The sequence below is a fragment of the Salminus brasiliensis genome, chromosome 4 (assembly GCF_030463535.1).
Source record: "Salminus brasiliensis chromosome 4, fSalBra1.hap2, whole genome shotgun sequence".
NCBI classification, from domain to species: Eukaryota; Metazoa; Chordata; class Actinopteri; order Characiformes; family Bryconidae; genus Salminus; species Salminus brasiliensis.
Genome location: NC_132881.1, coordinates 6,412,774 through 6,438,496, shown reverse-complemented (window position 1 = coordinate 6,438,496; position 25,723 = coordinate 6,412,774). Strand labels below are relative to the sequence as shown.

The window sequence follows — 25,723 nt, the reverse complement described above, 5'->3', positions numbered from 1 at the left end:
TTACCCCAGGACCCAAGGGGAACTTAATCCTGCTTAAATAGGGCTTAAAACATGAACGTTTTTATCAGTCCTCATTTTTCTAATAATAAAGATCTGCTTTTTTGTTGGGTGGTGTTTGGCTGGTGTGCCACAGAGAGTTATTTTCAGAACATTCTAAAACTGCTGCCGACATCACTGACATAGCAACTTTTGATATGAGCTAGAAATCAACACTGACCGGTCAGCCCAGGACTGAAGGGAAGGTAGACGTTCCTCACCCATTTTTTGAGAGTCTGAACTATAAGAAAGTGAATTGTAGGAGAAAATCTATATTTACACAGTGGGGAAAGAACCACATACAATCTTGGAGGTGTCGATTTGAAAGCAGGGCTTCTTTCTTGGACGGCAGCCTCTCGATATATTGTGATATAATTCTCACTTGTCTAAAGGCCCCACCACAGTTCCAGCAGCTTCCAGTTCATGGAAGGCTTGTGGCTTGGTGGTTCTTGGGTTGTTCCTGACTGTTGTAACCAATTTCTTCTCAGCTGAGGGTTGCAGTTTGGGTCATCGTCAGACAAAAGAACAGTTCAAAGAAGCCATTGAATCATTGCAATAGTATTCATGTCCATGCTGAGTGTATGTAAACTTCACCTAGAATGTTAAGGTCTGTATACGTGAGCGTTACTGAGCTATTTTTTAATTGAAGTGCTGCACTTAAGATGAGCATCTAGATTATCATGCTTAAATGACTCAAAAACCAGCAGCGATAGAACTGAATGCCTGTTGACTCAAGCCTCACTTATAACAGATGCTAATGGACAGGTATATGCATTCGAGTCAGTCTGCTTTCCCTTCTGTACTAAATACGAGTTGAAATTGTTGTCTGTGCTGAGCAGCCGTGCAGTACAGAAGCAACAGACTGAGATTAGGTTGAAAGATGCCGGAGTACTCCTTTAATAAAAGACACAAAAGGAGGCTGATATGAATTATGCATAGCAGCTGAATACATTTCTAAAGCAGTCACAAATCTGACAACAAAAGCAATGCAACAGTCAGTTTATATGGATACAAAATAGCCTCACAAGTCCATTCAGTATGCTGTTTGATGGTCTCTCTAATTACGCAGCTTTGATGTGGCTCTTTTACAGTGTGTGTGTGTGTGTGTGTGTGTGTGTGTGTGTCTCTCTATTACAGGTTATTACATGTACATAGAGACTTCACGGCCTCGACAGAGAGGAGACAAAGCTCGGCTCCTGTCCCCGCTGTATAACGTCACAGCAGCCAGAGGCCCCTCCGGCTCCGGCAGAGTGCCACATTGCATCTCCTTCTTTTACCACATGAACGGCAAACACATCGGTCAGTCACACACCACCACTACAGAGAGAGAGAGAGAGAGAGAGAGAGAGAGAAAGTGTGTATGTGTGAGAGAGATGAGATGAATAAGTTATTTTGAGTGTAAAAATCCTGAAGTTGTAACTTAAAGTGACATCTGTCTGGTCCCAGTGTTCTAAAGCGGCTAGCTGTGTGTGTGTGTGTGTGTGTTATTGTCTTTTGCTGTTTGGCACCTTCCCAGAGAGGAGGCCATGCTGGAGGAGGACATCTGTCACACATCTGCCACACTAATGTCGTTCTCGCAGCCCGCAGGAGACGAACACACTCTCACTCTCTCCCTCGCAAACAGACACACACACACATGCACGCGCATAACCATGCCGGCACACGCTCGCTCAGTCGGGGGGCTTGGCAGAAAAGTGGGAAAAGTGTTTGTCACTATTGCAATCTCCGCCTCCTCTCATGTCTGTCAACTCATCAGCTGCCTGTGTTCACTCTCAGCAAGTTCCATCACATCGGCTGTGTGCCTGTGTTTGCGTGCGTGCAGTGTTTGCGGTATTAAGGGCACCTACTGGAGCCTCCTCTTCAGAACCAGTACATATGTGGGTGTGCGCTTGGCTTAATTTTAGTTTGACAGTGCGCTTTCTGGGAAATGTCACATCATCAGCCTACAGTGTGTGTGTGAGTGTTTGCAATAGTGGCGATAAAAGCTGCAAATGGTGGTTTGTTTTTTTCCAACACTGTCAGGTTCGCATATTTAGAATCCCCGTTAAACGGCTAACAAATGCAAATTAAACACTTGGAATCAAGGCCTTTTTCGCATTCCTAATTATAGTGGTGCCTTGCAAAGCAATGAGCAACTATGTTGTTATTCCGATTTATGTTATTCTATTATTTTTCATCTGATTGTGTGACACGCTAACTTTAACTCATTTTTGCAGATTTATGTTTTTTTCCCTGTAGAAATTAATGTGATGCCAAAGTTTGTACACTCTTCTTAGGTCACGATGACTCAACCACTTGTCAGCTCCCTGGCAGTCATAGCAAACAACTGGAATACCATAGCAACTGCCTAGTAACCGCCTAGTAACAAGCTAGCAACCTCTTAACCACCCTGTAAGCTACCTCCTAAAATGTTATAGCAACCACCTGGGATATAAAAACAACTGCCTCGCAACTCCCTAGCAACCATTAAAAAAACAGCCTAGCAGCCATCTAGCAGAACTATAGCAACAACTTAGCAAAAACAGGTTCACCCTAGTGACCACATGACTGGTCTGTACTATTCCATCAGGAAATGCTCATTTAAAGCTTGTCAATAAAATAATGAGGGGACTACTTATTGATCAGTTGAATGTCCACACCTCAATCACATCCTAATTGCTTCATTTTCACATCAAATCCACCGAGGTGCCGTTCAGAGGTAGAATAATGTAAAATGTGTCATTGTCTAAATGCTTACAGTGCAGAAGCAGAGCAAACTTTTCCCTGGATTCCCAGTTTGTCCAGTAAGTTCTTGTCCTTGAAAGTTTCAACAGTAAGAATGCAATGAACTGAAAGAACGCCATGCAGGTCCTGCAGACGACCAGCTTCTTCCAGCAAAGTCTGTCAATCACTTCATTCAAGTGTAACCCCGCCTTCTTATGATTTAGCAGAGTAAGGATTTAAAATCTGATTTCTGGGGGTAAATGGGCCAATATTAGCACGGGGAAAGCTAACTGTTGTAATTAGACACTGAATATGGAAAATGGGCTGTTTTGTCATTGAAACATATGAGCATGGGCAGAGCTACGTCCAGCTACCAGCCAGCAGAAGTGCCAGAGAGATAAAGCTGTCCATATTTCGTAGTTATCGCTAGAAACAAGTTTCAGTAGTTTAAGTGGCCTGTAAATGTCAGTTTAGTTAGTTACCCCTCGATTTTGTTTGATTTTTATAAATCAATCTTGTATTTTAGTTTCAGTCTTAGTTTTGACTGCGATGGACATCAAATATTGTCAGGCACTGCTAAAACGTCAAGTATTTATAGTTTTTAATGCTGTTTCTATTGAAGCTTTGAAGTTTGTTTGCTATAGTAACCCCCTCTAGAAGTTGCTTGTTGTGTTCAAACAGGCCCCATATCTTTACCCTTCAGCAGAAAGTAACACTCTGTTCAGTTTCAGTGCACAGTGCTTTAACTGACTCTAATTAGACTACATAGGAGGCATTTCAGTGGGGTTCTCAAGGCGTGTGGTCACACTGCCTGCAAAACATTCACTTTGCCAACTATCAGTTCACAATTTAAAAACTCGGAGAGCCAAGGGATGGTCTGTGTGTGTGTGTGTGTGTGTGTGTGTGTGTGTGTGTGTGTGTGTGTGTGTGTTTGTGTTTGTGTGTGTGTGAGAGAGAGAGAGAGTGAGTGTGTGTGCGTGCATCCTCTCTGATGGCAGGGTCATGTAGGGTCACTGTCTGATTTACGGGGACCCAGGATGCTATCAGTCATTTTGTTAACTCTTCATCACACAGCGCTCCATCAGACCGCTATATCCACTGAGCAGATCTTCCATCCACGTCAAACGTGGGTCTGATTTATGACTGATGGCTGAACTAGTATATGTAGGCTCCTGACTCAGGCAGCACATGCTGTAGATCCAAGATGAAGTAATGGGACTGGCAAGCAGAAGCTTCTTTTTCAAACTCAGAAGTTGCTGTTATTGCCAGCAGATTCTACTCTTTTAATCACCACCACTTTCAAGACACAGCTGAGCAGACAGTAGGTAAAGACTAAAGACTTCTGGAATCATCACAGCCTTTACAGAACATGCCTTACTGAATTCACCACCCTAAACAAGAGGGCTAGATTGGGCAACAAGCCTCACAAATCGGAAATTGGAAATTGTGGCCATGGATGGGGTCAGTGTTGGAGGGGCTTTCCTGTATTCTTCTGGAGTTTAGTCTTGATTGTGTTATATTTAGCACAGCAAGTATTCTGGGTGTGGCTGATTGTGTCTAATCTGTAGGAGATTTTGGGGTATTGGCAGTACTTGGCATGAACTGGGATTGCAGAATATTTGTGTAAAATTATTCCACGCACATTCTAAACGCACATTCAATGACCAAAACAATCATATAATTTCCCTTATTTTTGAAAAGTGTTCATTTGATATTTTATTGTTACATATTTATTTATTTATTTATTTATTTGCAATACATTTTGTATTAATCTCTTGAAAGTTGCATAACAAAAGTATAGTTACATTTGATTTCTATTCCACATCCACATATTATTATTATTATTATTATTATTATTATTATGTATTGATTTATTTACAATCAGTTTGTGATATTGTTTAAAAGTTTAATAACTTACAAGTTGAGTAAAAAACGTATTTCAGTTCTGTTCTGTTTCAGTGATTTATTTATTATTTATTTATCTATTTTATTTATTGTTTGTTTATTTGTTTATACAGGCTAGTTTAAATCTGGCACAAAACAGTTAAGATGTGTGCCTATTCGCTATTGGGAAGTAGATCAGTGTGTAGAATCAGCACTGTTTGATTAGCTAGCATTCAAGGCTTTTATTCTTGTTGGATGCACTGTATGTTTTTCTGAATGTAGTAACTATTTCAAAGCCCAGTTTGAATCGATGAGCAACAATACAGTGCAATTTATTGCCTTCACACCAAACATGTTGGTATTGCAGAATGTAAATTCAGTATAAATATATGTGGAACTATGTAATCAAATATGTAATTAGTTGGACTGCTCAGTAGGGAATTTATACTGAATGCAAAGGTCATTCATTGTGTAACTTGCTATACATAACTTAGTTGTACAAAGAAAGAAACAGTTTCATCTTCTGAGTGTTAAACGTACACTGTTTTTTTTGTCACTGTTCTCCTCATTACCATTACCAGTCCTTTTTCCCAGACCATGCATCTCTGCTGCAATGGCAGCATTCCTCTTTCCCCTTTTTCACCTCCCTCCTATTCTGTTTCACCCCTTTCTTGCAGTGTTTCTTCATTCAGAGATCTAATTATCTGCCATGTGCCAGTCACTGGCCGGCCCAAGCTGTCTGCCGAGGCTGCGGGGTGATCGCGTGTGCTTCTGGTATTCTCAGCCTTTTGAAAAAGCGCTCACACTTCCTGCTCCGGGCCTGCGCTGCTTATTTCAAAGGATATGTTTTATTAATTCCATTGCTATTTAAGAGACTGAGAGCAGACAGCAGATCCTTAATGAAAATTATAATTGAAAGGCAAAGCGCATTAATCACGATCAAAATCACCCCAGGGTTCTCTCTCACACATGAAATGCATTCACACAGGTGTACCCACACACACACACACACATTCCGCCAAGGAATGAAAATGTTGATACCAGATAGTGCTTTCATATTCTGCATGATCGGTCACACTGTCTTGCTGCTTCTTTGGTTTTCAAAAATGATGCTTCAGAAGATCTGTTTTTTCAGACTTTTTCAGAGCTTTTGAGTAAAGCTGGTTTCGGCCAGTCTACTTACACAGGACTCTAGTTTGAATGGAATAATAAGGTCTGTGGGAGAAGGGTCTGGGCATGGTGCTAATGTTCTAAAGGACACAGTTGGTTGATGTCTCCATGACTAAGAGGCTTAGCCTGTGACTTTTTAACCCCGCATGTAGGAACCTACCAATGATCATTTTCTAAATCACACAGCTGCTACCAGAGTTCTCAGGTGGTGGCAGAATTATCACAGTAGGCTGTGCTTGCTTGGGCTAGCCTTCATTCTCTACAGGTTTGATTGCTCGAACCTGAACCACTTACACAAGCTTTTCCCAGGATTTTCAGTTTAAATTGGCTAATCCCCAGTTCCTCTTCTGTTGTGTGCCCACAAGACCAGCTTTAACCTAATTAGAGAGCACTCACAGCTATAGGTTCCCTGAGGCTCCAACCAAAGTGTGTCCATGGATCATCTGTCAGGTCGGTCATGATCCCCTTCAATCCCATCACTATCTGCATCATGAATCATGTCCATAACACCCATGTCTGCGTCATATCTCTATTAGCATCTCTGATAACCCCTAAGAAGCTCAGTCATCCCTGCTTGGGCCCAGTGTTGGCAGATCAGTAGCGCTCTGTGCATAATCTGCTAATGATTAGGTTTAGTGTTGGCATGTGGGCAGCGCGGTGGGCGCAGATGCTAGGTTGAGAGGGAGGCACAGCTGCCTGAGCTCTCATTACTCTGGGCGTCCTGCGGAGACTTGGACGTGGCCATTAGCAGTGCTAGAGTTAAGCTTCACGCTAGCCATGCGAGCCAAGCATTAACAATGTCCCAAATTAGCCACGTGAAAAATAGCCCTGCCTCTGCCACCTTAACACTGGATAACAGTGGCTCTGATTTAGCAGTGTGATACTCCAGCTCTGTAACAGACACTTCATACTGGAATTAAACAAACCCTCCATTAGCAGTGTGAGAGCGCGGTCTGACACTAGCCGCAGTACGCTGGCGCTAAAAAGCAAAGCTCAGATACATGAAATAATGTTTTGACAGGAGCAGCCTTGCTGGCATTGAACCATCTCTCTGTTTATCTCCCTTCCTCTTTATTAATCACGCTTTGGAAAGCGGGGGTGGTGAGTGGACATTTGACTGTGAGGGAGGATGAAAGAGAAGAAGCAAAGTAACGGGATGGCAGTAAAGAAAAATGGATAAAAGATATGAGAATAAAAGAGATATAATAGGAGGGCCACAATTACTGCTGTTTCTCCACTAGTGGTTCAAGAGTGTGATGTGTCCAGACGTATCACACCCTGTTATACTTTTGCTAGTTTATTTGTTACACCTACCTGGGACCTACACTCATTGCCCATTTATCTGTTACACCTACCATAAAAGTGGCCTTTACTTTAAAAAAGGCCTTTAATTAGTGCTCTTCAAGCATGCTCAGCTGTCCAGTGATGTATCAGCTGCGGTACTCTTTATGTGATCTAGAGAAGCTTGCATGAAAGCGGTCTTATCATTTTGATGTTCAGCATTAAGTTTTCTGACAGTAACAGTACTGCTTTGGCGTGAGAAAGAGAGGCAGGGCCATCCTGCCCACCAAGAGAGAATGAGGCTAATTATGGAGCAGTGATAAACTTGTATATAATAAACATGTAAGCTTATCTCAGGTTGATGGTCTTTAATGCCTGCTGTGCCAATGCATGCTGCCATTCTTCAGACAGCTGCAGCCATTGCACTCTCCATGCTCTTCCATAGGCTTGCGCTCTAGGCTGGCAGAGGACACATAGTGCTGTAGTCAAACTCCTATCTGTCCTTGTGGCAGCAGGCCACAAGGCTGAATGTCGTCAGAGGCAATGCTCATCCGTGTAAGGGCGCTGATGCGCCTATAAATTACATATAAGAGCAGGGATTATATATGTCTATTATGTTTTAATTATGCGATGCACTGTATGGCAGTGGCATGCTTGATCTACCCACTGACTGTGCTGTGCAGAGTGCTGTAGTCAGAACTGAGACTCACTTCAATTCCCCATGCTGCATGGCTGAATGGCATCAGAGAAGATGCTGACCTGGGTCACAGCACCAGTAGAACTATAAATTATGCGCGGGAGCCGTGATGATGCATATCTATCATAGTTTAATGATGTCATGGGCAGTGTGGGAGTAAAAGCTTTCTGCTTGAAGAATGAGAGTTGCAAATCCATTACAGTCCTCATCCATACCAAGATGTGTTTTCGAGTAAACACGGTATCAAGGTGGGGTCTCTGAGGTAGCTGAACTTTTTTTGCTGGGTGAAATGTGGGGCCAAACTGTGATGGTTAGATGACTGTCTAAGAACAAGGTATTGTGGGGTGTTCCTGGTGTGCAACCAAAAGTGTCCCAAAAACAGACAACTGGTGAACCAGCAACAGGGTCATGGGCACCCAAAGCTTGATTTATAGATCTATGATTCATAAAGGCCCCATCTTTCAACTTACAGGACAGCTTACATGATCTGCTGCTATTGTCTTGGTCCCAGATACTGCAGGACACCTTCAGAGGTCTTGTGAAGTATGTGCCTTGATGGGTCAGTTTATAGTTATGGCTGATAAACCTACATAAATGCTAAAGCCTAAAAGCTGCTAGATACCGTCCACATGTTACTTTCCTCTGATGTTTACAGTCTGCTGATGTTCACCCTATGATTTATGCAAACTTATGCATATTTAGTTTTACCATGATCTATCCTTGTAACTTGGTTGTAGTCCCCACTCTCTCTTGCACTGCAATGGTAACATGTACAGTCCCATACACTGGGCCCTTCTTGTTCTTATATTCAGTTTATTTACAATTATGCTGCTGTAGAGTATTTACCTGAGCCTCACTACTAGCATTTCAATGCATGAGCATCCTGGCATGTTGTGCTAATGACAAATAAACCTTGGCTTGAGTTGTAGATACAGCAGAAAATGACATACTACCTGACACTTTCCAGCACTTTTAGCAGTCCCCCTATTCCTGTTTTCCTCAAATCTTTTAACAGTTAGAGGGTGGAGCTTTCTTTTCTCTACATTATTCATTAGTTTGATCTCATCTGTTTTGGCTTGTTCAGCTGTGTTTTGATGAGACAGCTGGCTAACCTTAGTGTTTGTTGAGGTGAAACAGCAGTACAATGTGACATGAAGCATCAAAAGTAATAGAAAAGTCCATTAGAAACAGCACATCACATCCTTTTTAGACAGGCTCACTGGTTATAATGGAAGGGTTTTGGGTTTGTCACTGATGCTCACTCATGCCTTTTGCTTGTCGGTGTGCAGTGTTATTCTCTTGCAATAAACTGAATTAGCTGAGGAAATAAATCCAGTTAAAGCTGGGATAGGTGATTTATCACGTTATATTTTTTGAAATACTCTCACATCCTGATAGTAATCAATACAAATACATAAATAAATAAATAAATAAATAAATAAATGTGCAACAGGAATGTAGAAACCCCAAACAATAACTGAAAGGTGTCTGGCCTGCTGCATGTCTTTTTTTTATCCTTTGACAGGTAATGTTATGGTTGTTTTGTTTTTTACATTGCTAGATACTTGGGTATCTATATTATGCATTAGTCTAACTGTACTGCTGTAGGTGTAAGCTAGCTGGCTGTGTGTATATTTTGTGGTTTGATTGTATTTATCTTATGTTGGATTGAACAGGAAGTTTTGTAAATAAGATTAACCAGCTAGCTTGTTTGCCTTTGTTTGTAGTAATGAAAGAGATTCTTTACTTATGAAACCACCACCCCACAGCTGTCGTGTCTAGTCCAGCTGTGTGCATTCATCTGTTTTTAAGTGGATTTGGAATGAGGGCGGACAGTAGGCGGTTGGATTTTTTTTTTTTTTCTTCCTTGCCCAAAAATGACCTTACACTTGCTCAATTCGATTCAGTTTTACTTTTTGAAGTTGCTTTTAAATATATATTTTTGGAAACCATGTAAATATGTAGATGTTGTATTCAAAACTATTTTTGCGTTTGTAGGTAGAAAAGGAAATTATTTTTTTGTGCAGCCATGTTTTGCAGAAAACAAAGCTATGTCATTTTGCCATATCCTGTAATTTCTTAACACTGGAACGGATTCGATGCAGAGTCGATCCTGTTGGTACAGACTACAAAGCAAGTGTAAATTCATTTAAAGCAACACTATGTAACCTTCTAAGTTAAATTACGGTGACGCTCCACTGACCTGTAATAGGGAACATAGCCCTAGTGTTGTTGCTACTCTAGGCTTAGCATGCTGCTAATTTAGTATACTTGCAAGAATTGCTTATGGCTGCACAACCAAGTCATATTTGTGTAAAATCCTATAGTACTACTCTACCACCAGTCCAAATGCTTTTTTCACTTTCAGTGACGGTTCTTTTCAGCTTGTCAAGAAAAGCGTGTCTTATAGGGGCGGCTCAAAGCGTGAATTAGACTTCCGGACTGTAGAGAGTCGCAGTTTTCCATGCTGTTGCTTCCTGTGAATCCTGTACATTTAAATTGTTAATGTTAAAGGGAAGGCTGTTGTAGTCTGAATACATTTGGTGCGTTTCTCATTGTGCAGTACATCCACAATTCAGGGGAGGTGTCAGAATTGACTGCAATCAAAGTCCATGCGCATTTGAGTCCTTGTGAGTGTATTACTTACATTGTACACTGTTTTTGTGCTCTGGTTGCTTTCATTTTCAGCAGTAAGGACCTGGCACCTTGGGAAAGCAATATGTAATCAGTGACAGTCTTGTTCCTAATCAGTGGTTTAGAAACATATTTTTACATGCTGAGCTGCAGAACACAAGCGCACAGACCTATCAATAAACATGGGTCTGTCTCAAAAACAAATATGTGGTGTGCAAGAAATTAACATGGCAACCACTTTTCCATGTTGTGCTAACTGCATGACAAGCTCGAAACCGTGATGATGTTCAGAAACACAGACAAAATCTATAATAACTTTGAGTAGAAATGCTGATGGGTCTTTGTACCACTGGGAACAGTCCCTAGTGACAGTAGAATCCCATTTAAAAACCCTTCATTCATCAGGTTTGTTATCAATGTAATAGAATTCATGGAAATCACTGCACTCTTACCCTGCATTCATTCGACATGTATTGTGTGTAGCATAGGTGAAATTGTTCTAAAAATGATAAGCTTCACTGCTCTGGAGAGACGGGGTGTTATCATTTAGCTTACATCTTAGATATTGACATGCACTGCTGTCACGGGATAATCTGTGTTGTGTTGCCTTATCTGTGAGTGGTCTTAATGTTTTGGCTTATCAGTGTAAAAGGAAATTCCTTCACAGTTTAGTCTGTGTGTGTGCGCATGTGTGATGTGTGTGTGTGTTCACACAGCACTGGGTAAATTAAGTCATCCACGATGCTGTCTTTCTCTCGCAGGCCCACAGGCATGCTTTACATTACCTTGGTGGATCAATAACTCAACCAGTGAGAGAGAGAGAGAGAGAGAGAGAGAGAGAGAACAAAGCGAGGAGAGGTATATGAGTGTAACCATGTCACACTGAATGGGTGGAGTGCTGTATAATCCTATATAAGAGCTAGTGGGAGTGGGTGGCAGCAGGGCGGGCTGGGAAGAATCACAATTCGTCTGCTGTACTTCTAAAGTCTTCAGTCACTATGTACCCTGTGTGTGGTGTGTGTTTACTGACATATGTGGACACCCTTTCTTATTTGTGGGTTCGAGTTCAAGACGGGTTATATGCATAATTCCTATGTGCAGCCTGATGTAGCGGCCATTTATAAACACAGCATTTGCAAAGAGGAACAGTATAGTGTGCCTTATACCAACGGCCTAATACTATGATACATCAATCATCCATAACGTTAGTACCACTAACACTTCTTCTGTGATGACATCTGTCATGGGGTGGGAATTATATATTAGACAGCAAGTGAACAGTCAGTTCTTGATGGTGATGTGTTAGAATCAGGAAACATGGGTGAGCTTAAGGATCTGGGCCAATTTGTGATGGCTAGAGGACTTAGGGGGGCTATCTTTGCAATTCTGCGGGCAGTTATTTCCAGGCATACGAGACCAGGCTTCTATCTCTATGAATGGGGAAAGACCAGATAACTGTAACTGAAGGAAACCTCATGAATAGTTTGTAGCGTTCGGCTCAGTAATACCCAAAAAACATGATTTTTGGCTTGTATTGGCTATTGCGCTTACGCCGATTACCACATCAAGGGGGTGTAACCAGCAAGATGATTGGCTCTTTTTGTTGAAGGGTGGGACTTTAGAAAAATAGATGCCATGTTGAGCGTTATGAGAACTCCCATTCATATTTCACCTCACTTATAACGCCTCTGACCATAAGCACCTAAGGCTTATTAGTGCAGTCCATGCAGGCCCCTTCTCACAACTTACAGGGTTTAAAGTCTTGGTGCCAAATACCACAGCATGCCTTCAGAGGTCTTGTGAAGTCCATACCTCTACAGGTCAGATCTGTTGTGGCAGCACAAGGGGGACCTAATGTTATGGCTGAATAGTATATATGTACCTCATTGTTTACTATTTTTCTTTGATAATAGCCTTGGGCAGAGACCTGATGCTTTTGTGAAAGTTTGTTTTTTCAACCAAACAAAAGAAACCCTGAATGTTATGTTATGTCTCACCCCAGAATGTGCAAAATATAGTGATCACTGTAAATTATTTAATACTATTATAAGCAAGTCCAGTTGGTAATTAGTCTATGGGACAAATGTGAAATGTGAAATACCAGGAGAGCAGTCTACCCAAATGCATCCTTATAGTGCCAACTCTAAAGTTTGATGTAGGAGGAATCAGATGATTGAGTTAATTGTTCTTCAATAAATTCATACATAATCAGAAATGGCAAAACCGATCCTTATCTTAGGCTATTGAACATATATTTAAGATACTGAAAACCACAAATCCAATTAGTCATCCAAAGATGCACCTGGCACTGTATTTGTGTGTGGACGCTTTGGTGTCTATTAAACGCAGATGAAGACCAACAGTAGATCTTGCAAAGACAGTAAACCAGGCTAATATATTTAAGTAATAGACCTTTTCACACAAATGAGCTCGAGCTGCTCTGGCTGGTGAACCTCTAATGAACCTAATGAACTATGGGTCTAACAGACGTATGGCCTAATCCATTTCAGGAGCAGCCGACTGACAAGCTGCAAAGTCCCTGAACAAACTTGGATTCAGACCGCACTGATAAATTTAAGACGAAGGCTGAAGTCCACGTTTCTAGTAGCAACGAAGGAAAGAAAGAACAGGTTGATCTGAGGACAATAAAAAGAGAGGAGGAGAAAACAACAATGAAAGCTCTACTGAAGTACACGCTTCACATCGGAGAACGAGGAACCACTCCTTAAAGCGCATGCAGAAATACAGCGTGAGAAAGAGTAGCTGTTTAGAAAACAAAGATTATCTAGAGACTTTGAGACAGCGATGCACTTTCTCCATCAAATGTAGATACATACATACAGGACAAACGCCTCATGTACAATAGGTGCACTACATTTACAATAGACACCCTGCAGTAGATGAAGAGCTTGAAATATGGACTACATGGACGATGAATTGGTAGTAATATATGTTGTTTGGTGAAGCAAGGACAGTTGGGTCAGATGACAAAGAAAGGAATGCTGAGTTTTACAGGGAGAGGGAAGGCATCAGCGGCCCATCCAGGCATTTTGAAGGATTGACTTATGGGCTTATACTGTGTGCCATCTTTAATATACATGCCAGCATTGTAGACCAACTTCTAATTTTTTTAAAGCAATCCTAGACAGTTTCGGGTTCATTTGAACTGATAAGTGCGGTGACGTTACCAGTTAGCCTTAAAAAGCCCTTTTTGAGAAGATTTTTTTTTGTAGTAGCCTTGTAGCCGCCAGATACGGACTAAACAGTGGTATTTAGTAGAAAAATATGAACCTTTTACGTTTAATACAGTTAAAAAAGGTGACTTAGTCAAAGCTTAAGTGATTAGCTATTGCTCTAGCTACATACGATCAATTCTGATATATAGAGGGCCAGAGCAAATCTATTGTGAACTGAATTGGGTTAGAGAGGGAGAAAGGATGAGAACACACAGTATGTGTTGATCAAACAGAACTCTTTCACTTTCACTCTATCAGAAGCTGCTCTGTTTGTGCAGAGGAGAGAGAACTGTGCCAGTATGTTGCCAGAACAAACAGCTCCATACGCTGCTCAGGCCCTGCTTAATATGCCTGCAGACTGCAGCGCGATGCACCTCTTAGCTAATGTCTTTCAACAAATGTAGATTCGTGATTCGTTCTTCGTCCCTGGACACAGAGTGTATAACTCAGTTGAAAGATTGTAAAACCTGATTGACTGTCTTCTTTTGTTTTGATGGTCAAGGTGATTAAAAGAGGGTTCATTCAGGCAAAAACATACCCTATGCTGAATAACTCAACTTGCTTTCATGGTTATTGATGGTTAGCTGTTTGTCAAGCTGGTCCAATTTGATTAAACTGGTCATTCTGATGAACTGGCATGGTCAGGCTGGCCATGATAGTGGACTAGCGTTGTCATACCAAACATGCTGGTCGACCAGTATGGTCATTCTTGTCAAATAGCTAGATCAAGTTGGTTATGCTGGTAGAGATGCTAAACCATTAAACTGAACTTTACTATCCAGCTGAAGTACAGCCTCCACACAGTGGTGTTGGTTCTAAAGCAGTGTTACAACTAATCTTACTAATAAAAACCAAAAGAGTGGTCCACCATATGCCCCCCCCCCCCCCCATCTAAAAGTATGCTTAATCAACTAAAGATTTAGTTTAACACTTAATTTACATCATTATTCCTTGTCTGCTTTTTTGTTATATGTACTATATTTTGATGGCTCTTTTGGAAAGTAGTACAAGTAAGTTAACCCTTCTACCCATATGAATCTAAAATGTCCAAACTTTTGGCCGATACTCTGTATAGGCACTCATTAACCATCAGGAGTCTGAATCAATAAAAAAATGTCAAACTCTGTATTCTAGCTTTGTGTAGCAGAAAAAAAGAGTCACTGCAGTCAGTCACCACACCTGTTCTTATTGAATCCCGGACTGTGACTCTGACTGTGAACAACCCCCTCTTCCTCTTCCTCTTCCTTTTTTTTGACTCTCACTCATTAAGGTGATGAACGAGTGTTTGGCTGAGCCTGTGTAAGCTTTATCACAGGATCATCTTGTTGGAGACTGAAGTTTCTTTGCCTTCTACAGCAGGGAGCATATGGCAGGGAAAGATAGATTACGCTTTGTACTCTTGTTTAGAGGCTCTTTTCGTTGCACAGTGTGAGCTTGAGCCATGCTTTATTCAGGAGTCACAGTTTTTCCCAGCGATAACAGAAGCATGGTGTTCCTTTTGGAGATGCCACAGTATCACTTTTCCCATACAATTATACATACTATATATATATATATATATATATATATATATATATATATATATATATATATATATTTATTTATTTTCCCCCCCAATTTTTTATTTTATTTATTTATTTATTTATTGTAAAGTATTAGTAGCAGTATTTATGTATATTAATTTACAAAAAATTTGCTTAAAATTAGCTATTTTTAAATGGATGCTTGCAAACCCTTAAACGCTTAGATTAAATATATATCCACCAGTTTGAGAAAAGTGTCACATTTTATGACCATTTAAGACACTTTTTATTTTGCCATATTTAAGTTTCTTTTTCAGTTGCTGTGGTTTGGGGGAAAATAAATGTTTTTTTTCACTTACTGTAAAAGCTGGCAACCTTAACACTTATAAATTATACGTATAGATAGATAGACAGACACATAGATAATTAAAGTTTTAATTGTCATTGTTTGTAACCAAGACAGTCATTTTCAACTTTTGTGATTGAGATTTTTGTGATCATCTACAAATTACATTGCAAGACCAAGCACTTTGCTCCATGAAGTAGAACAAAAATAATAGGGTAAAGATTTTAGAATGGCCATCAAAAGAAATCTTCCGCATTCACTTTTTAAGGGTAAGTGGTAATCAAGGGGTTACAAATAATGGCAGCTTTAAAAGGGAGAACAAAAGTCTTTGTAAAACATTTTATTTCATTTTGGAGCATTTAAATTTATCCATTTATCATGACATTTTGAGACAATGTAAAGAACAACTGCCACGATCACGTTATCCAAAGGCGATAAACGTCTAGGGGACCAGATCTACACAGACTCAGACAACATACAACAACGACCCCTTCAGTGCAGTGGCCACAGACCGACAAAAATGGACAGAACAACTGCCTGCCAAATCTTTTTCTTGCCTTGACGTTCCGATAAAATCAACCGTGTTTAATGTTAAGTTTTCAGTCTTTGCTCATGCAAACTGTGATGTGAACATTGTGAATAAACAGTAAGTGAGTTCTCTCCAGCACTGAAGAGGGAGCAGCAAAGCAACCAGATGTCCCCCCCCCCCCTGAACAAACTGTGCCTGTGCAACTGTGGCCAAGAGTTGCTTCTGTTTCTGCTCTCTTGTTCAATGGCTTCTCATCTTGTACGTTTCCACCAGGAGCATGATGGGAAATAAATCTCAAACAAAGGAATGTAGTTGTAGTCTTCCAAATAATGACCCTTCAAGATTCTCAGTTTGTACAAAATCATCTGTGAGTAGTGACCGATTGTTTTTAGATGTGAGAGTGTGTTGGACTTTAGTCTTTTTAGAGTCTTCGAATGTATGGTTAGCATATATTACCTTCCCCTCTCTCTCTCTCTCTCTCTCTCTCTCCCTCCATTTCTCCCTCCCCCTTCCACATCTCCCCCGAGTGATTATGCTGAGGTGTTTTTCCCTCAGCTCCCTCAGCTCCAGCAGTGCTCTGCCTTCATGCAGTGTTTTTTAATATGAGACTCCCATCAGCGAATGCTAGCTCACTTTAAGAAACCAGCCCCGGTACGCCCGTCTGCTTCAGCACACACGCAGAAACCATTTACCACCAGTCTGTCTTTCTCTAAAGTTGTATTACCTGTGTCAGTATAAGGTTTGAGTAGTGTTGTGTACGCTCGCGTGTACGTCTGCTACTTGCAGTGAGTGATTGTAGGTTTACCACAGCCTCTTGTGCACTGTTTGTAAATATACTGTTTTGTCAGTGTGCCATCTGTTTGCTTTACAAATGCCACACCGGATTGAATCTCTGCCATGCTGCTCATTTCACTCAGCATGAAGCTTCAGCACCCTGAGACCGTGAATAAAGTTCTCTGTCTGTCTCTCTCGCTCTCGCTCTATGAATTTGAACTCGCGAGTCAAACGGGTAGCACTCATCCACATTTTCTCCTCCTATTGGCTCTCCTCAGTCAACTTGTGTGTGTGTGTGTGTGTGTGTGTGTGTGTGTGTGCAATCGCTTATGCATGTAACCTTTAAAAGTTGCTATTATTACTTGCAATAAAAAAAAGCTGGGTGCAGTTTGGTCATTCTTCTCATTCATAGCTCTTTGAAACAAGCTCAAGTGAAACATCTTTGTAACTAGAAAGGGATGCTGAGCATAATTGAATGGACACGTCCCACTTTGTTGTTCTGTAATTCCAGACTGTAGCCTCCTTTCACAATGTTCTTCAATGGCCAGGACCCCATATAATTGACCACCACAGGGCAGGTGTTATTAGGGTGGTGGGCCATTCTCAGCACTGCAGTGACACTGACCTGGTGGTGGCGAGTGTGTTAGTAGTGTGTGTTGTGCTGGTACAAGTGGATCAGACACAGCAGTGCTGCTGGACTGTCCACATATTATATTATGATGAAACATTGACAAATTGACTCATACGTGTGTTTCATAAGTGAGGTGGTGGAGAGATCGAGACCGAATCAAGCCCTCCTCAGTTCTGCTGTTCTCTGTTTTACAGGCACTCTGAATGTGCTCCTGCGAGTCAAAAGCATAGCCACCGTGGACTCTGTAGTGTGGACTCGCTCCGGCCACCAGGGCCCCAGCTGGCAGAAGGCCAACGTCATAATGTACCCCAGTGGACCCTTCCAGGTATGTGCGTGCGGCGTGTGTATTTTATGTTTGTTGTTTTGGTTGCCACACGTCACAAGGTGGACTCGCGTGCGTGCATGCCTGCCCTCCCAGCGCAGAGAGGTCAGTGAGGTAATGATTGTGGAAGCGCTGAGTCGTGCTCTATAGCTCTCCCTTGGAACCGTGTTTCTGCTGAGTCGCTCTGCACGGCTGGACAGTTGTTAAGATGGAGAGACATTTTACTGCTGGTTGCAAAAAAAAAAAGGGAATGATGTGAGGGGTGTAAAAGTGAGAAAAAGGGGTGGGGTGGGGAAACTTAAAAAAAAGAAATAGACCAGGGCTGTCTTGGGGGACAGATCTGGGCAGAAAGTATTTTAATAAATAAATAACACTGTTTTGGACATATATATATGGCCGGGTCCATAAGTATTTTACAGTTTAAAGATCACACAGCAGTTTATTAATAGTACAGAAGTTATGTACAAGCAATGAACAAGAGTATAGCCTACATGTATAAAGATTCAATTCTTGATTAGAAATGCTACAGTTGATTACTTGACATGGTGACATGGAAGGTAGCACTCTAGAACAAGGGGAAGTGTCTCTACTGATTTGCACATATGATTTTGGAAAAAGTCTGGAACTGATATAGAAACGTTAGATTATATGGAAGTTATTTAAAAGATTATTTGAGGTTCTTAAGTGAACCAAAATGGTTCTTGTATGTCAGTGCTCTGAGAAACCTTTCTTCACACCTTTTGACATGCTGAAACAGGGCCTAAGGTATTAGGTTTGTAAGTAGAAGAGAAGACAGATTTTATAGACAATAAAAAGGGGGAAAATGTGTTTAATTATGCCAGCAGAAAATCAAGTTAATGCACGAATCAAATGTAAAAAATAAGCTTTGTAATTTATCATATTATTATAAATTCACAGTAGTTACTCTTCTCATAATTAAGGATCAGGGGTGGTCAATTGCATGGTTGTCATTGCAGTCCAAGTCCAAGTGTGGACTGGATGTAACAGGAGTATTCTATAGTCCACCTTTATGTTTTGTATTTAGCTGGTGTTTTGAACAACCAGAATTTATTATTCTTTCCTCTTGGTCCACTAAGAACACCATGTTTTTTTTTCCCCCTGTAAGATACAAAGATAACAGAAGTAGCGACCCCCTTCCTGCCTCTGTCTTCTCCAACCTTTTGTTCAGCCAGCCCACAGCTTGCTCACCAATCGATGCTAAAAGCCTGATCTAGACTCCTCCGGACAATAACAGTTAGGCAGCCGGGCCTGCCCAGCACCCTCTCCCCGTCTGCCCGTCCCATCTGCTTCTTCTCCCCTCGTCCCTGCTTCTCTCTCGCTGCGCTACAGTAACCGAACACAGACTCCAGCAGTGTTAGCATCTCTTCGCCGCAGCAGTGGCAAAGTCTGCTCTGGGCATCCCGTGGACCACTGATTCCAGTGGTACGCAGGAACATTATTTATTTATTTATTTATTTCTTTACTCACTTATTTATTTCTTGGTACATGGCAGCCTTTAGAGGTTCATGTGAACAGGCTTGGTAATACCACTCTGCTACATTCACTCAATCAGCTGAACAAGTTCGATAGCAAAACTGTCCTATCAGAGGAGCTTTGACCGAGTGCTCTTTTGGGTGAGATATAGGGAAAAAACACAAAATCACAATACCGTAGTTTTTTGGTAGCTTGTGTCAGAATTCTGGTTGGATATTTGGCCACTCTTCCAGGCAGAATTCAGTCCCAGAGTTCAAATATTTGGTTTCTTGATACATAACTAACTCTTACGCACAGTCCACATATTTTCGAGTTATTTTCGAGAATTTGAGTTGAGGTCAGGCCTTCTGGGAAAGTCAAAAGCTTAGTCTGTTTTATATATATTCCATTCCCTCCTTTAATGTGTGTTTGTGGAGTTGTTTTCTAGCTGGAACACTTAATAGTGTCCTGAGTATCGCTAGTTCTAGGTCTAGTTCATGTGGTTTGAGGTTATGCTGTGGAATTCTCCTTATTTCCACTTTGTGTAATGTATCCGTTCTACCAGCAGCAAAACCGCTCCAACTTGACACATGATGCTACCACCACCACGTTTAACAAATGGTACAGTGTTCTGTATTGCGATTTCACTCAATTCAAAGAAAGCCCAATATTGCTATGACATTTATGTCCATGATGAACATCCAACCACTTCTGCATATATTATAAAATAGGGACTAGCTGATAATAATGATAATAAAGTGATGTAATGTTAGCTGATATTAGTATCTTGCAGATTCGTTAGTGTCACAAAAAATGTCACCTATGTTTGGTGGCTTGTTTTATATAATAATGAATAAATGATGTGAAAAAATAAGGCCCTGATGAACAAAAAAATAAATTAATGAAGACATAACAAGACAAGACATAAAAACCTAAGACCCCCAGTGAGCAAACTTACTGTGAGCTGTAAATATGAACCATACTTTTTACTAAGGAAAGTTCACAGTAAATTATGCTGTACCCTAAACCACATTGACAAGCCTGTGTAACCTGAACAAAGACATGGCTGCAGGATAAGGGACGTTTTGGGTATGTATTTGCAGAATATGTTCAGGTGACTATTGACTTCTGGGGTTGGCAGCATTAGCCTTAGTACCTCCAGCACTAAACTGGAGAAGGAAAGTTTGAACGCCGAACATGCCTTGGCTAATTGACTATACCGAGGATAAGAACACTGTAGGCTTTCTGGCTGATGTTATGCGGTAATGAAATTTGAAGTTTATGTACAGGTGTGCAGTGTTCATGATATGCTGAGAAAAGCTTATTCTTTCTTATTAACGTATACAGTATATTGTGATATCTCCATCCTTTATGCTCTCTTAGGGTAGTTTTGTGATCTGCTTGTTTGCGAGGCGGTAGAACTGGGATACTCTTACTCTTCTCCATTTCAAAGCATCATCTCGGGGGTTTGCAGTGATGGAGATGCGTTTTAACAGCAAATGAGAGGCAATTAGGATATCCCCAAAGGGAGTGGGTTGAACTCATAGAGCCAGATTTACTAAAGCAGTTTGCACATACGTTTTTGCTTCGATTAAATGGACAGTGACATTTATAAGTATTGCTTTTTTTTAGGCACCTCATTTTTCAGACATTATTTGTCATTATGTAGGTATAGTCTAGTGTACATTACAATTACTGATTTTCTAATAGTCTCTAGCTGCTCTATTTATTTATTTATTTATTTATTACCCACTTTGTACTTGCTACTTTATTTCCACCGCCACACACTGGCCTATGATATAGGTATAAACTATGTATAGACCGATTAATGCTTTAAAGAGTATGGAATCCAGATCAACACCATGCCATCTGTCAAACATGGTGGAGGCACTGTTATGGCGTGGGCATATTTAGATAGATTCTAATTTGTCAATGTCCACATACTTATTAGCTTGGCAGTATGTAGATTTGAAACAGCTGAGTGTACAAAAACAGAATATAGACAAAATAAAGACTTTCACTGCATTGTACGTCATAACGTCTGCATTAGTAGCCAGTGAGTAAGTGTTAGAGTGGTCAGAAAACCTATAGTGACCAAATCATTTTAGTGGCTAATGGATAATTATCCATAAGATTAAGATTTACTAATTCCACTGCCTGCACTGGCTCTGGCATTGGCATTGGCATTGGCGTGGGGGCTCTGCAATTAAAGTTTTATAAGGTGTTCTTTCTCTCCAGTTATCAAAGTTATTGAAATAAACGGCATTGCCAGAACTAGCCCCACACTCCACTTTCCCCTTCGTTGGTGTGGGCTTAATTGCTCCCTGTCAAACGCAAGCACATTTATGCAGCATTTGAGGCCAGTGCACGGCAGGCTGGATGTGCTGCACAGTCGTTCTGTTTTACAGGTCCCTTTTCGTACCTGGCTGTAGTTTAAATGCTTACTCAGTGCTGCCTGATTAAAAGTAGATGAGACTATTATATTGCAAGGTATTTATTTATTTATGTATTTATTTCTAAAATAAAAATCCTTTATTGAGTGGACAGACAACTCCCCAGAGTCGACTTGTCTTCTCCACTGGCCCGTAACATCTAAAAACAGCACTGATCACACTTTACCCGTGATTCTGTACTCTGGCGCCAGGGTGCAGTATCAAAGTCGGCCCCTCCGGGCCCCGGTACATCAGCACAGGTATTAAAGACTACAGTTTTTGGAAGCATTTGTGTCATGCTCCTCCTATCGCCCTCCTGCAGCATGAAAACAGACTGAGGCCAGCACTTTTAAGAGCCGCCGTCGAGGGAGGCGAGATGATGACAAAAGCGAGAGCTCGGCGAAAGAGAGAGAGAAAAGAGAGGGAAGGCGCTGGGAACGAGGGACGGCCGGTAATTAGCTCAGCTTAATTATGATTTTCTGAAAAGATGGAGAGCGAGGAGACGAAAAAAGGAAAAAAGAGAAAGCCTAACGCTCTCTCCACAAAGCGCCCATCCGCTTCCACTCCACCTTCAAGCTCTTTTTCAGCTTCCCTTCTTCTCCTCCTTTTGTTACCTTGTTTTTGGGTACATCCATCTCTCTTCTTTTTTTTCTGTTCTCAGGTCCTCCAAACCTTGCTTCTTCATCCATTATCCTCTCTCTCTCGCTCCCTCGCATGTCCATTCATCTCAGTGTTTTCCTTCCTGTTTTTCTACGGCCCATCTCTCTCCTCACCCCCCTCTCTCTCGTTCTGTGGTCAGAGGCAGGAATACACAAGGGACTTTAAGCCTTACCACAACTCTTTCATAACCTTCAGCAGCCACAGGCACTAATTAACTTCTCTCTCTTTCTCTCTCTCTCTCTCTCTCTCTCTCTCTCTGTCCCGCACCTTCTCTCTTACCCTCGCTCTTACTCTCTGCCGCACTTTCGCGCGTACACAAAAACAAAAAAGTGAGCGCACACGCCCCATAAAAAAATGGCAACACATGTACTTACATACACTAAAGGGCACTCAAACGGCAAGAATAATGGGTTCCTTGCATTAGCCTGGAGTCAGCCAAGTCCGTCACGAAGGCGGAGTACACGCGGAGTAAATGAGCTCCTTCCCGGTAATGAGGTCAAAGCCGCTAATGCAGTCTGCACTCTGCCTGGTAGACGAAAGGATTTGCATGCGCTAACCAGGAGAAAGTGAGAGAGTACAAAAACGTCCACGGAATGACCAAAGAGTCAACACTCGCCCTCCAATTACAGCCGTGGCCAAGCTGTTTGTTAGTGGCGGCTTATGCGCCCGTCCGCTTAACGACCGTGTGATTGTGTTTATGTCTAGTGCGACCTCGTGCTTGACGGCCTGCTGACAGTAGTTAACTCGTAGAACTCACTTTTACTTGAAGCAGCAATTAATGCATTTGGTGACTGCATGCTTATTATTTCATAAAGGGAAAGTTTTTTCTAAAGGGTGCTTTCACACCTAGTGTGGTCTGGACCTTCAGACTTTTCAGTTTGGTCTAAACCAAAGTCGCAGGTGTGAAAGGTGCCGCAGGCCACGTCCAGGGACCAAAAATAGTTTCTTTTTGGATGGTTCAGACTTTCTGACCAATTACGGGCCAGCTTTTGTCACACTTAAACAATATAAGATAAAAAAAGAACCGGTGTAGTAATGAAATCCAACTCCCCATCACATGCACATGCGTGATGCAGCACTATGGGCACCACAGGTCATGCTACCGATTTCTGCACGTCAAGGATAGGGAGACCTAGCCCATACAGGTAATGATGACGACTACAGGACCTAGCAAAGCTAAACTGCAGTGTGAAATCAAAACTGAATAGACCAAATGTGTACAATGTAACAAAAGCAAGAACCTTGTGGTCACATTAGGTCAGACTAGAACCTGCTGATACACAATGAGAATCAAATGTACAGTCAATTTAATTTGCTAAGTAGCTGTCCATGTACCTATTGAGGCATGCAAAAGTAATCTAAAAAGCTAAGCGAATACAAGGTTTTCAGAGGGCTAGGCAGCTGCTTAGAGGAGCCCATGGCTGCTGTTTGGGGAGGCATCTGAGCACTGTGAATGACTCTGTTTATAGTAGAGATCTGTGAAGTTGCACTTTTAGGTGTTTAAATAATTTTAAATAACATCTAACATTTTGCTTTTTTGACATATGACGTAAATTAAATAAACTAAGAAAATTTTAATTTTGCTAGTGCAGACCGCACCCTGAGATGGAACACACCTGCACATGAAGCCGGACCCCTCAGTTTATGTGAATGTTGTAAGAAAGGGAGGAGACAGGGTGTAGGTGGGTGTAGAGTTGAACTATAGAAGGGGCGAAGAAGTTGGGGGCGTAGTAATTCTCCCAAAATGAAATGATGTTCATAACTTCAATAACTTTTTTTTGTTTATATATATATATATATATATATATATATTCCTCCAGCCACTTAGGGCATGCAGCACCTGGTTTGAACTGCTGGCATTATGCAGAGCAAATTAGGTTTCCAAGTATATACTGTTTTATAAATACTGTCTAATTACTTCAAAGACTTTTTATTTGTTATGTTGTTGGCTAGTTATTTCTTCTAGTAGGGTAGAAAATGGTTTTAGAAGGTGCTGGTGTTATTAGCGGTCAGTGTTGAGCAGTGTTCATAACGGTTATACTTAAAGATTGACCGCTGTCATTTAAAGACTTATAACAAAAGCAGACAAGCTCATGTCGCCAGCAGTTGATTGAGTGAAAGTAGGCCTAGTTTGTGTTCCTTCGGTAATTCCATTTGCCCTCTAGTCTAATTAGCCCTGCTGTGTGTGTGTTCGTGTGTGTGTTCAGAGTCAAACGAAAAGGCCGCCGGTGCTTGTATCTACTGCGTGAGTGTATTTCCGTCCAAGCGAGTGTCATTACGCAGCAGTGTTTGACATTGCCGTGATGTTTTTTTTTTTTTTCCCCACTGTCTCTCTGTCTCCTACGTGGCTCGGTGGCCAATTAGCGGGGTGAGAGAGCTTAGCTTAGAGTAGCACTCACGGACATGCTAGCACCCCTCAGCCAAATCAAATTAGCCCACCTCCCTGCAAACGAGCAGTGCGGTTTATTATCAACCTCTGACACCATGACACACACACATACACGCATACACTCCTGTATTCCAGTCTTCTTCTCTCATTTCACTCACTCACTCACTCGCTCGCTCACACACTCACACACTCACTTTCTCTCCTCTCATTTAGTTATTCAGAACATCCCTTCTCACTCAAAGAGATGTAGGTAGGGATTAGGCTAAGGGCCAGAGAAATGTGCCAGCTTTGTGTGTGTGTGTGTGTGTTTGTGTGTGTGTGTGTGTGTGTGTGTGTGTGTGTGCGTATGCTCTGTGTGTATAATTGGATTGGCTTGCAGAGCTCAGAGGTCAAAAGTGTTTTTGCAGCAACGCTTGCTCTGCGGTCAGCGGAGGTCAGAAGGCTTGACCTTGGCCTTGTCTGTTTCTTCTATCTCCTGCGAAGAGCCCTTAACAAGACAAGGCCAAACCCCTCAAAGAGACGCACACTTCCCTTATTCTTATGAATACAAATACCTCATAAATATAGCCCACCTCTCACACTCTCCTTCACTTCCTCTCTCTCCGGCTCGCTATATATCTATGTAGCTCTCGCACACACTCTGTCTTTCTCTTCCTTCCTGCCTCTTTATATCTCTCTTACTCACCCCCTTACTCCCTCTCATGTGCTCTCTTTCTTTCTGCCTCTCTTTACATCTACTCTTACTCTCTCTGCCTCTATAAATATCTCTTTCTCCATTCCTCGCTCTCTGTCTTTCTGCCTTTTTTATGAGTCTATTCATTTTATTGCTCTCTTTCTTTATGCTTCTCTTTCTCTCCCCTTTATCTTGCTTTCTTTATCTTTATCTATCTCCCCATCACCCTCACTCTCTCTCTATCTCTGTCTTTCTCTGCCTTTCTGCCTCTCCTCTCATTCAGTTACTCTCACTGCGTCTCTTTACTGTTTCCTCTCTCTCTCTCTCTCT

The 25,723-nt window shown here is 41.5% G+C and overlaps 1 protein-coding gene across 4 annotated transcripts in view; it reads left to right on the top strand.

Annotated features, from left to right (window-relative positions):
- mdga1 (MAM domain containing glycosylphosphatidylinositol anchor 1) overlaps positions 1-25,723 on the top strand; it is a 238,769-nt gene that overhangs the window by 193,375 nt on the left and 19,671 nt on the right. For 3 of the 4 annotated variants that reach the window (XM_072677419.1, XM_072677416.1, XM_072677418.1), the window contains exons 15-16: positions 1,174-1,335; positions 17,639-17,769. In XM_072677419.1, coding sequence (XP_072533520.1) covers positions 1,174-1,335; positions 17,639-17,769 — 293 coding nt within the window. The remainder of the gene's footprint in view (positions 1-1,173; positions 1,336-17,638; positions 17,770-25,723) is intronic. The other variant, XM_072677420.1, reaches the window with a different exon arrangement.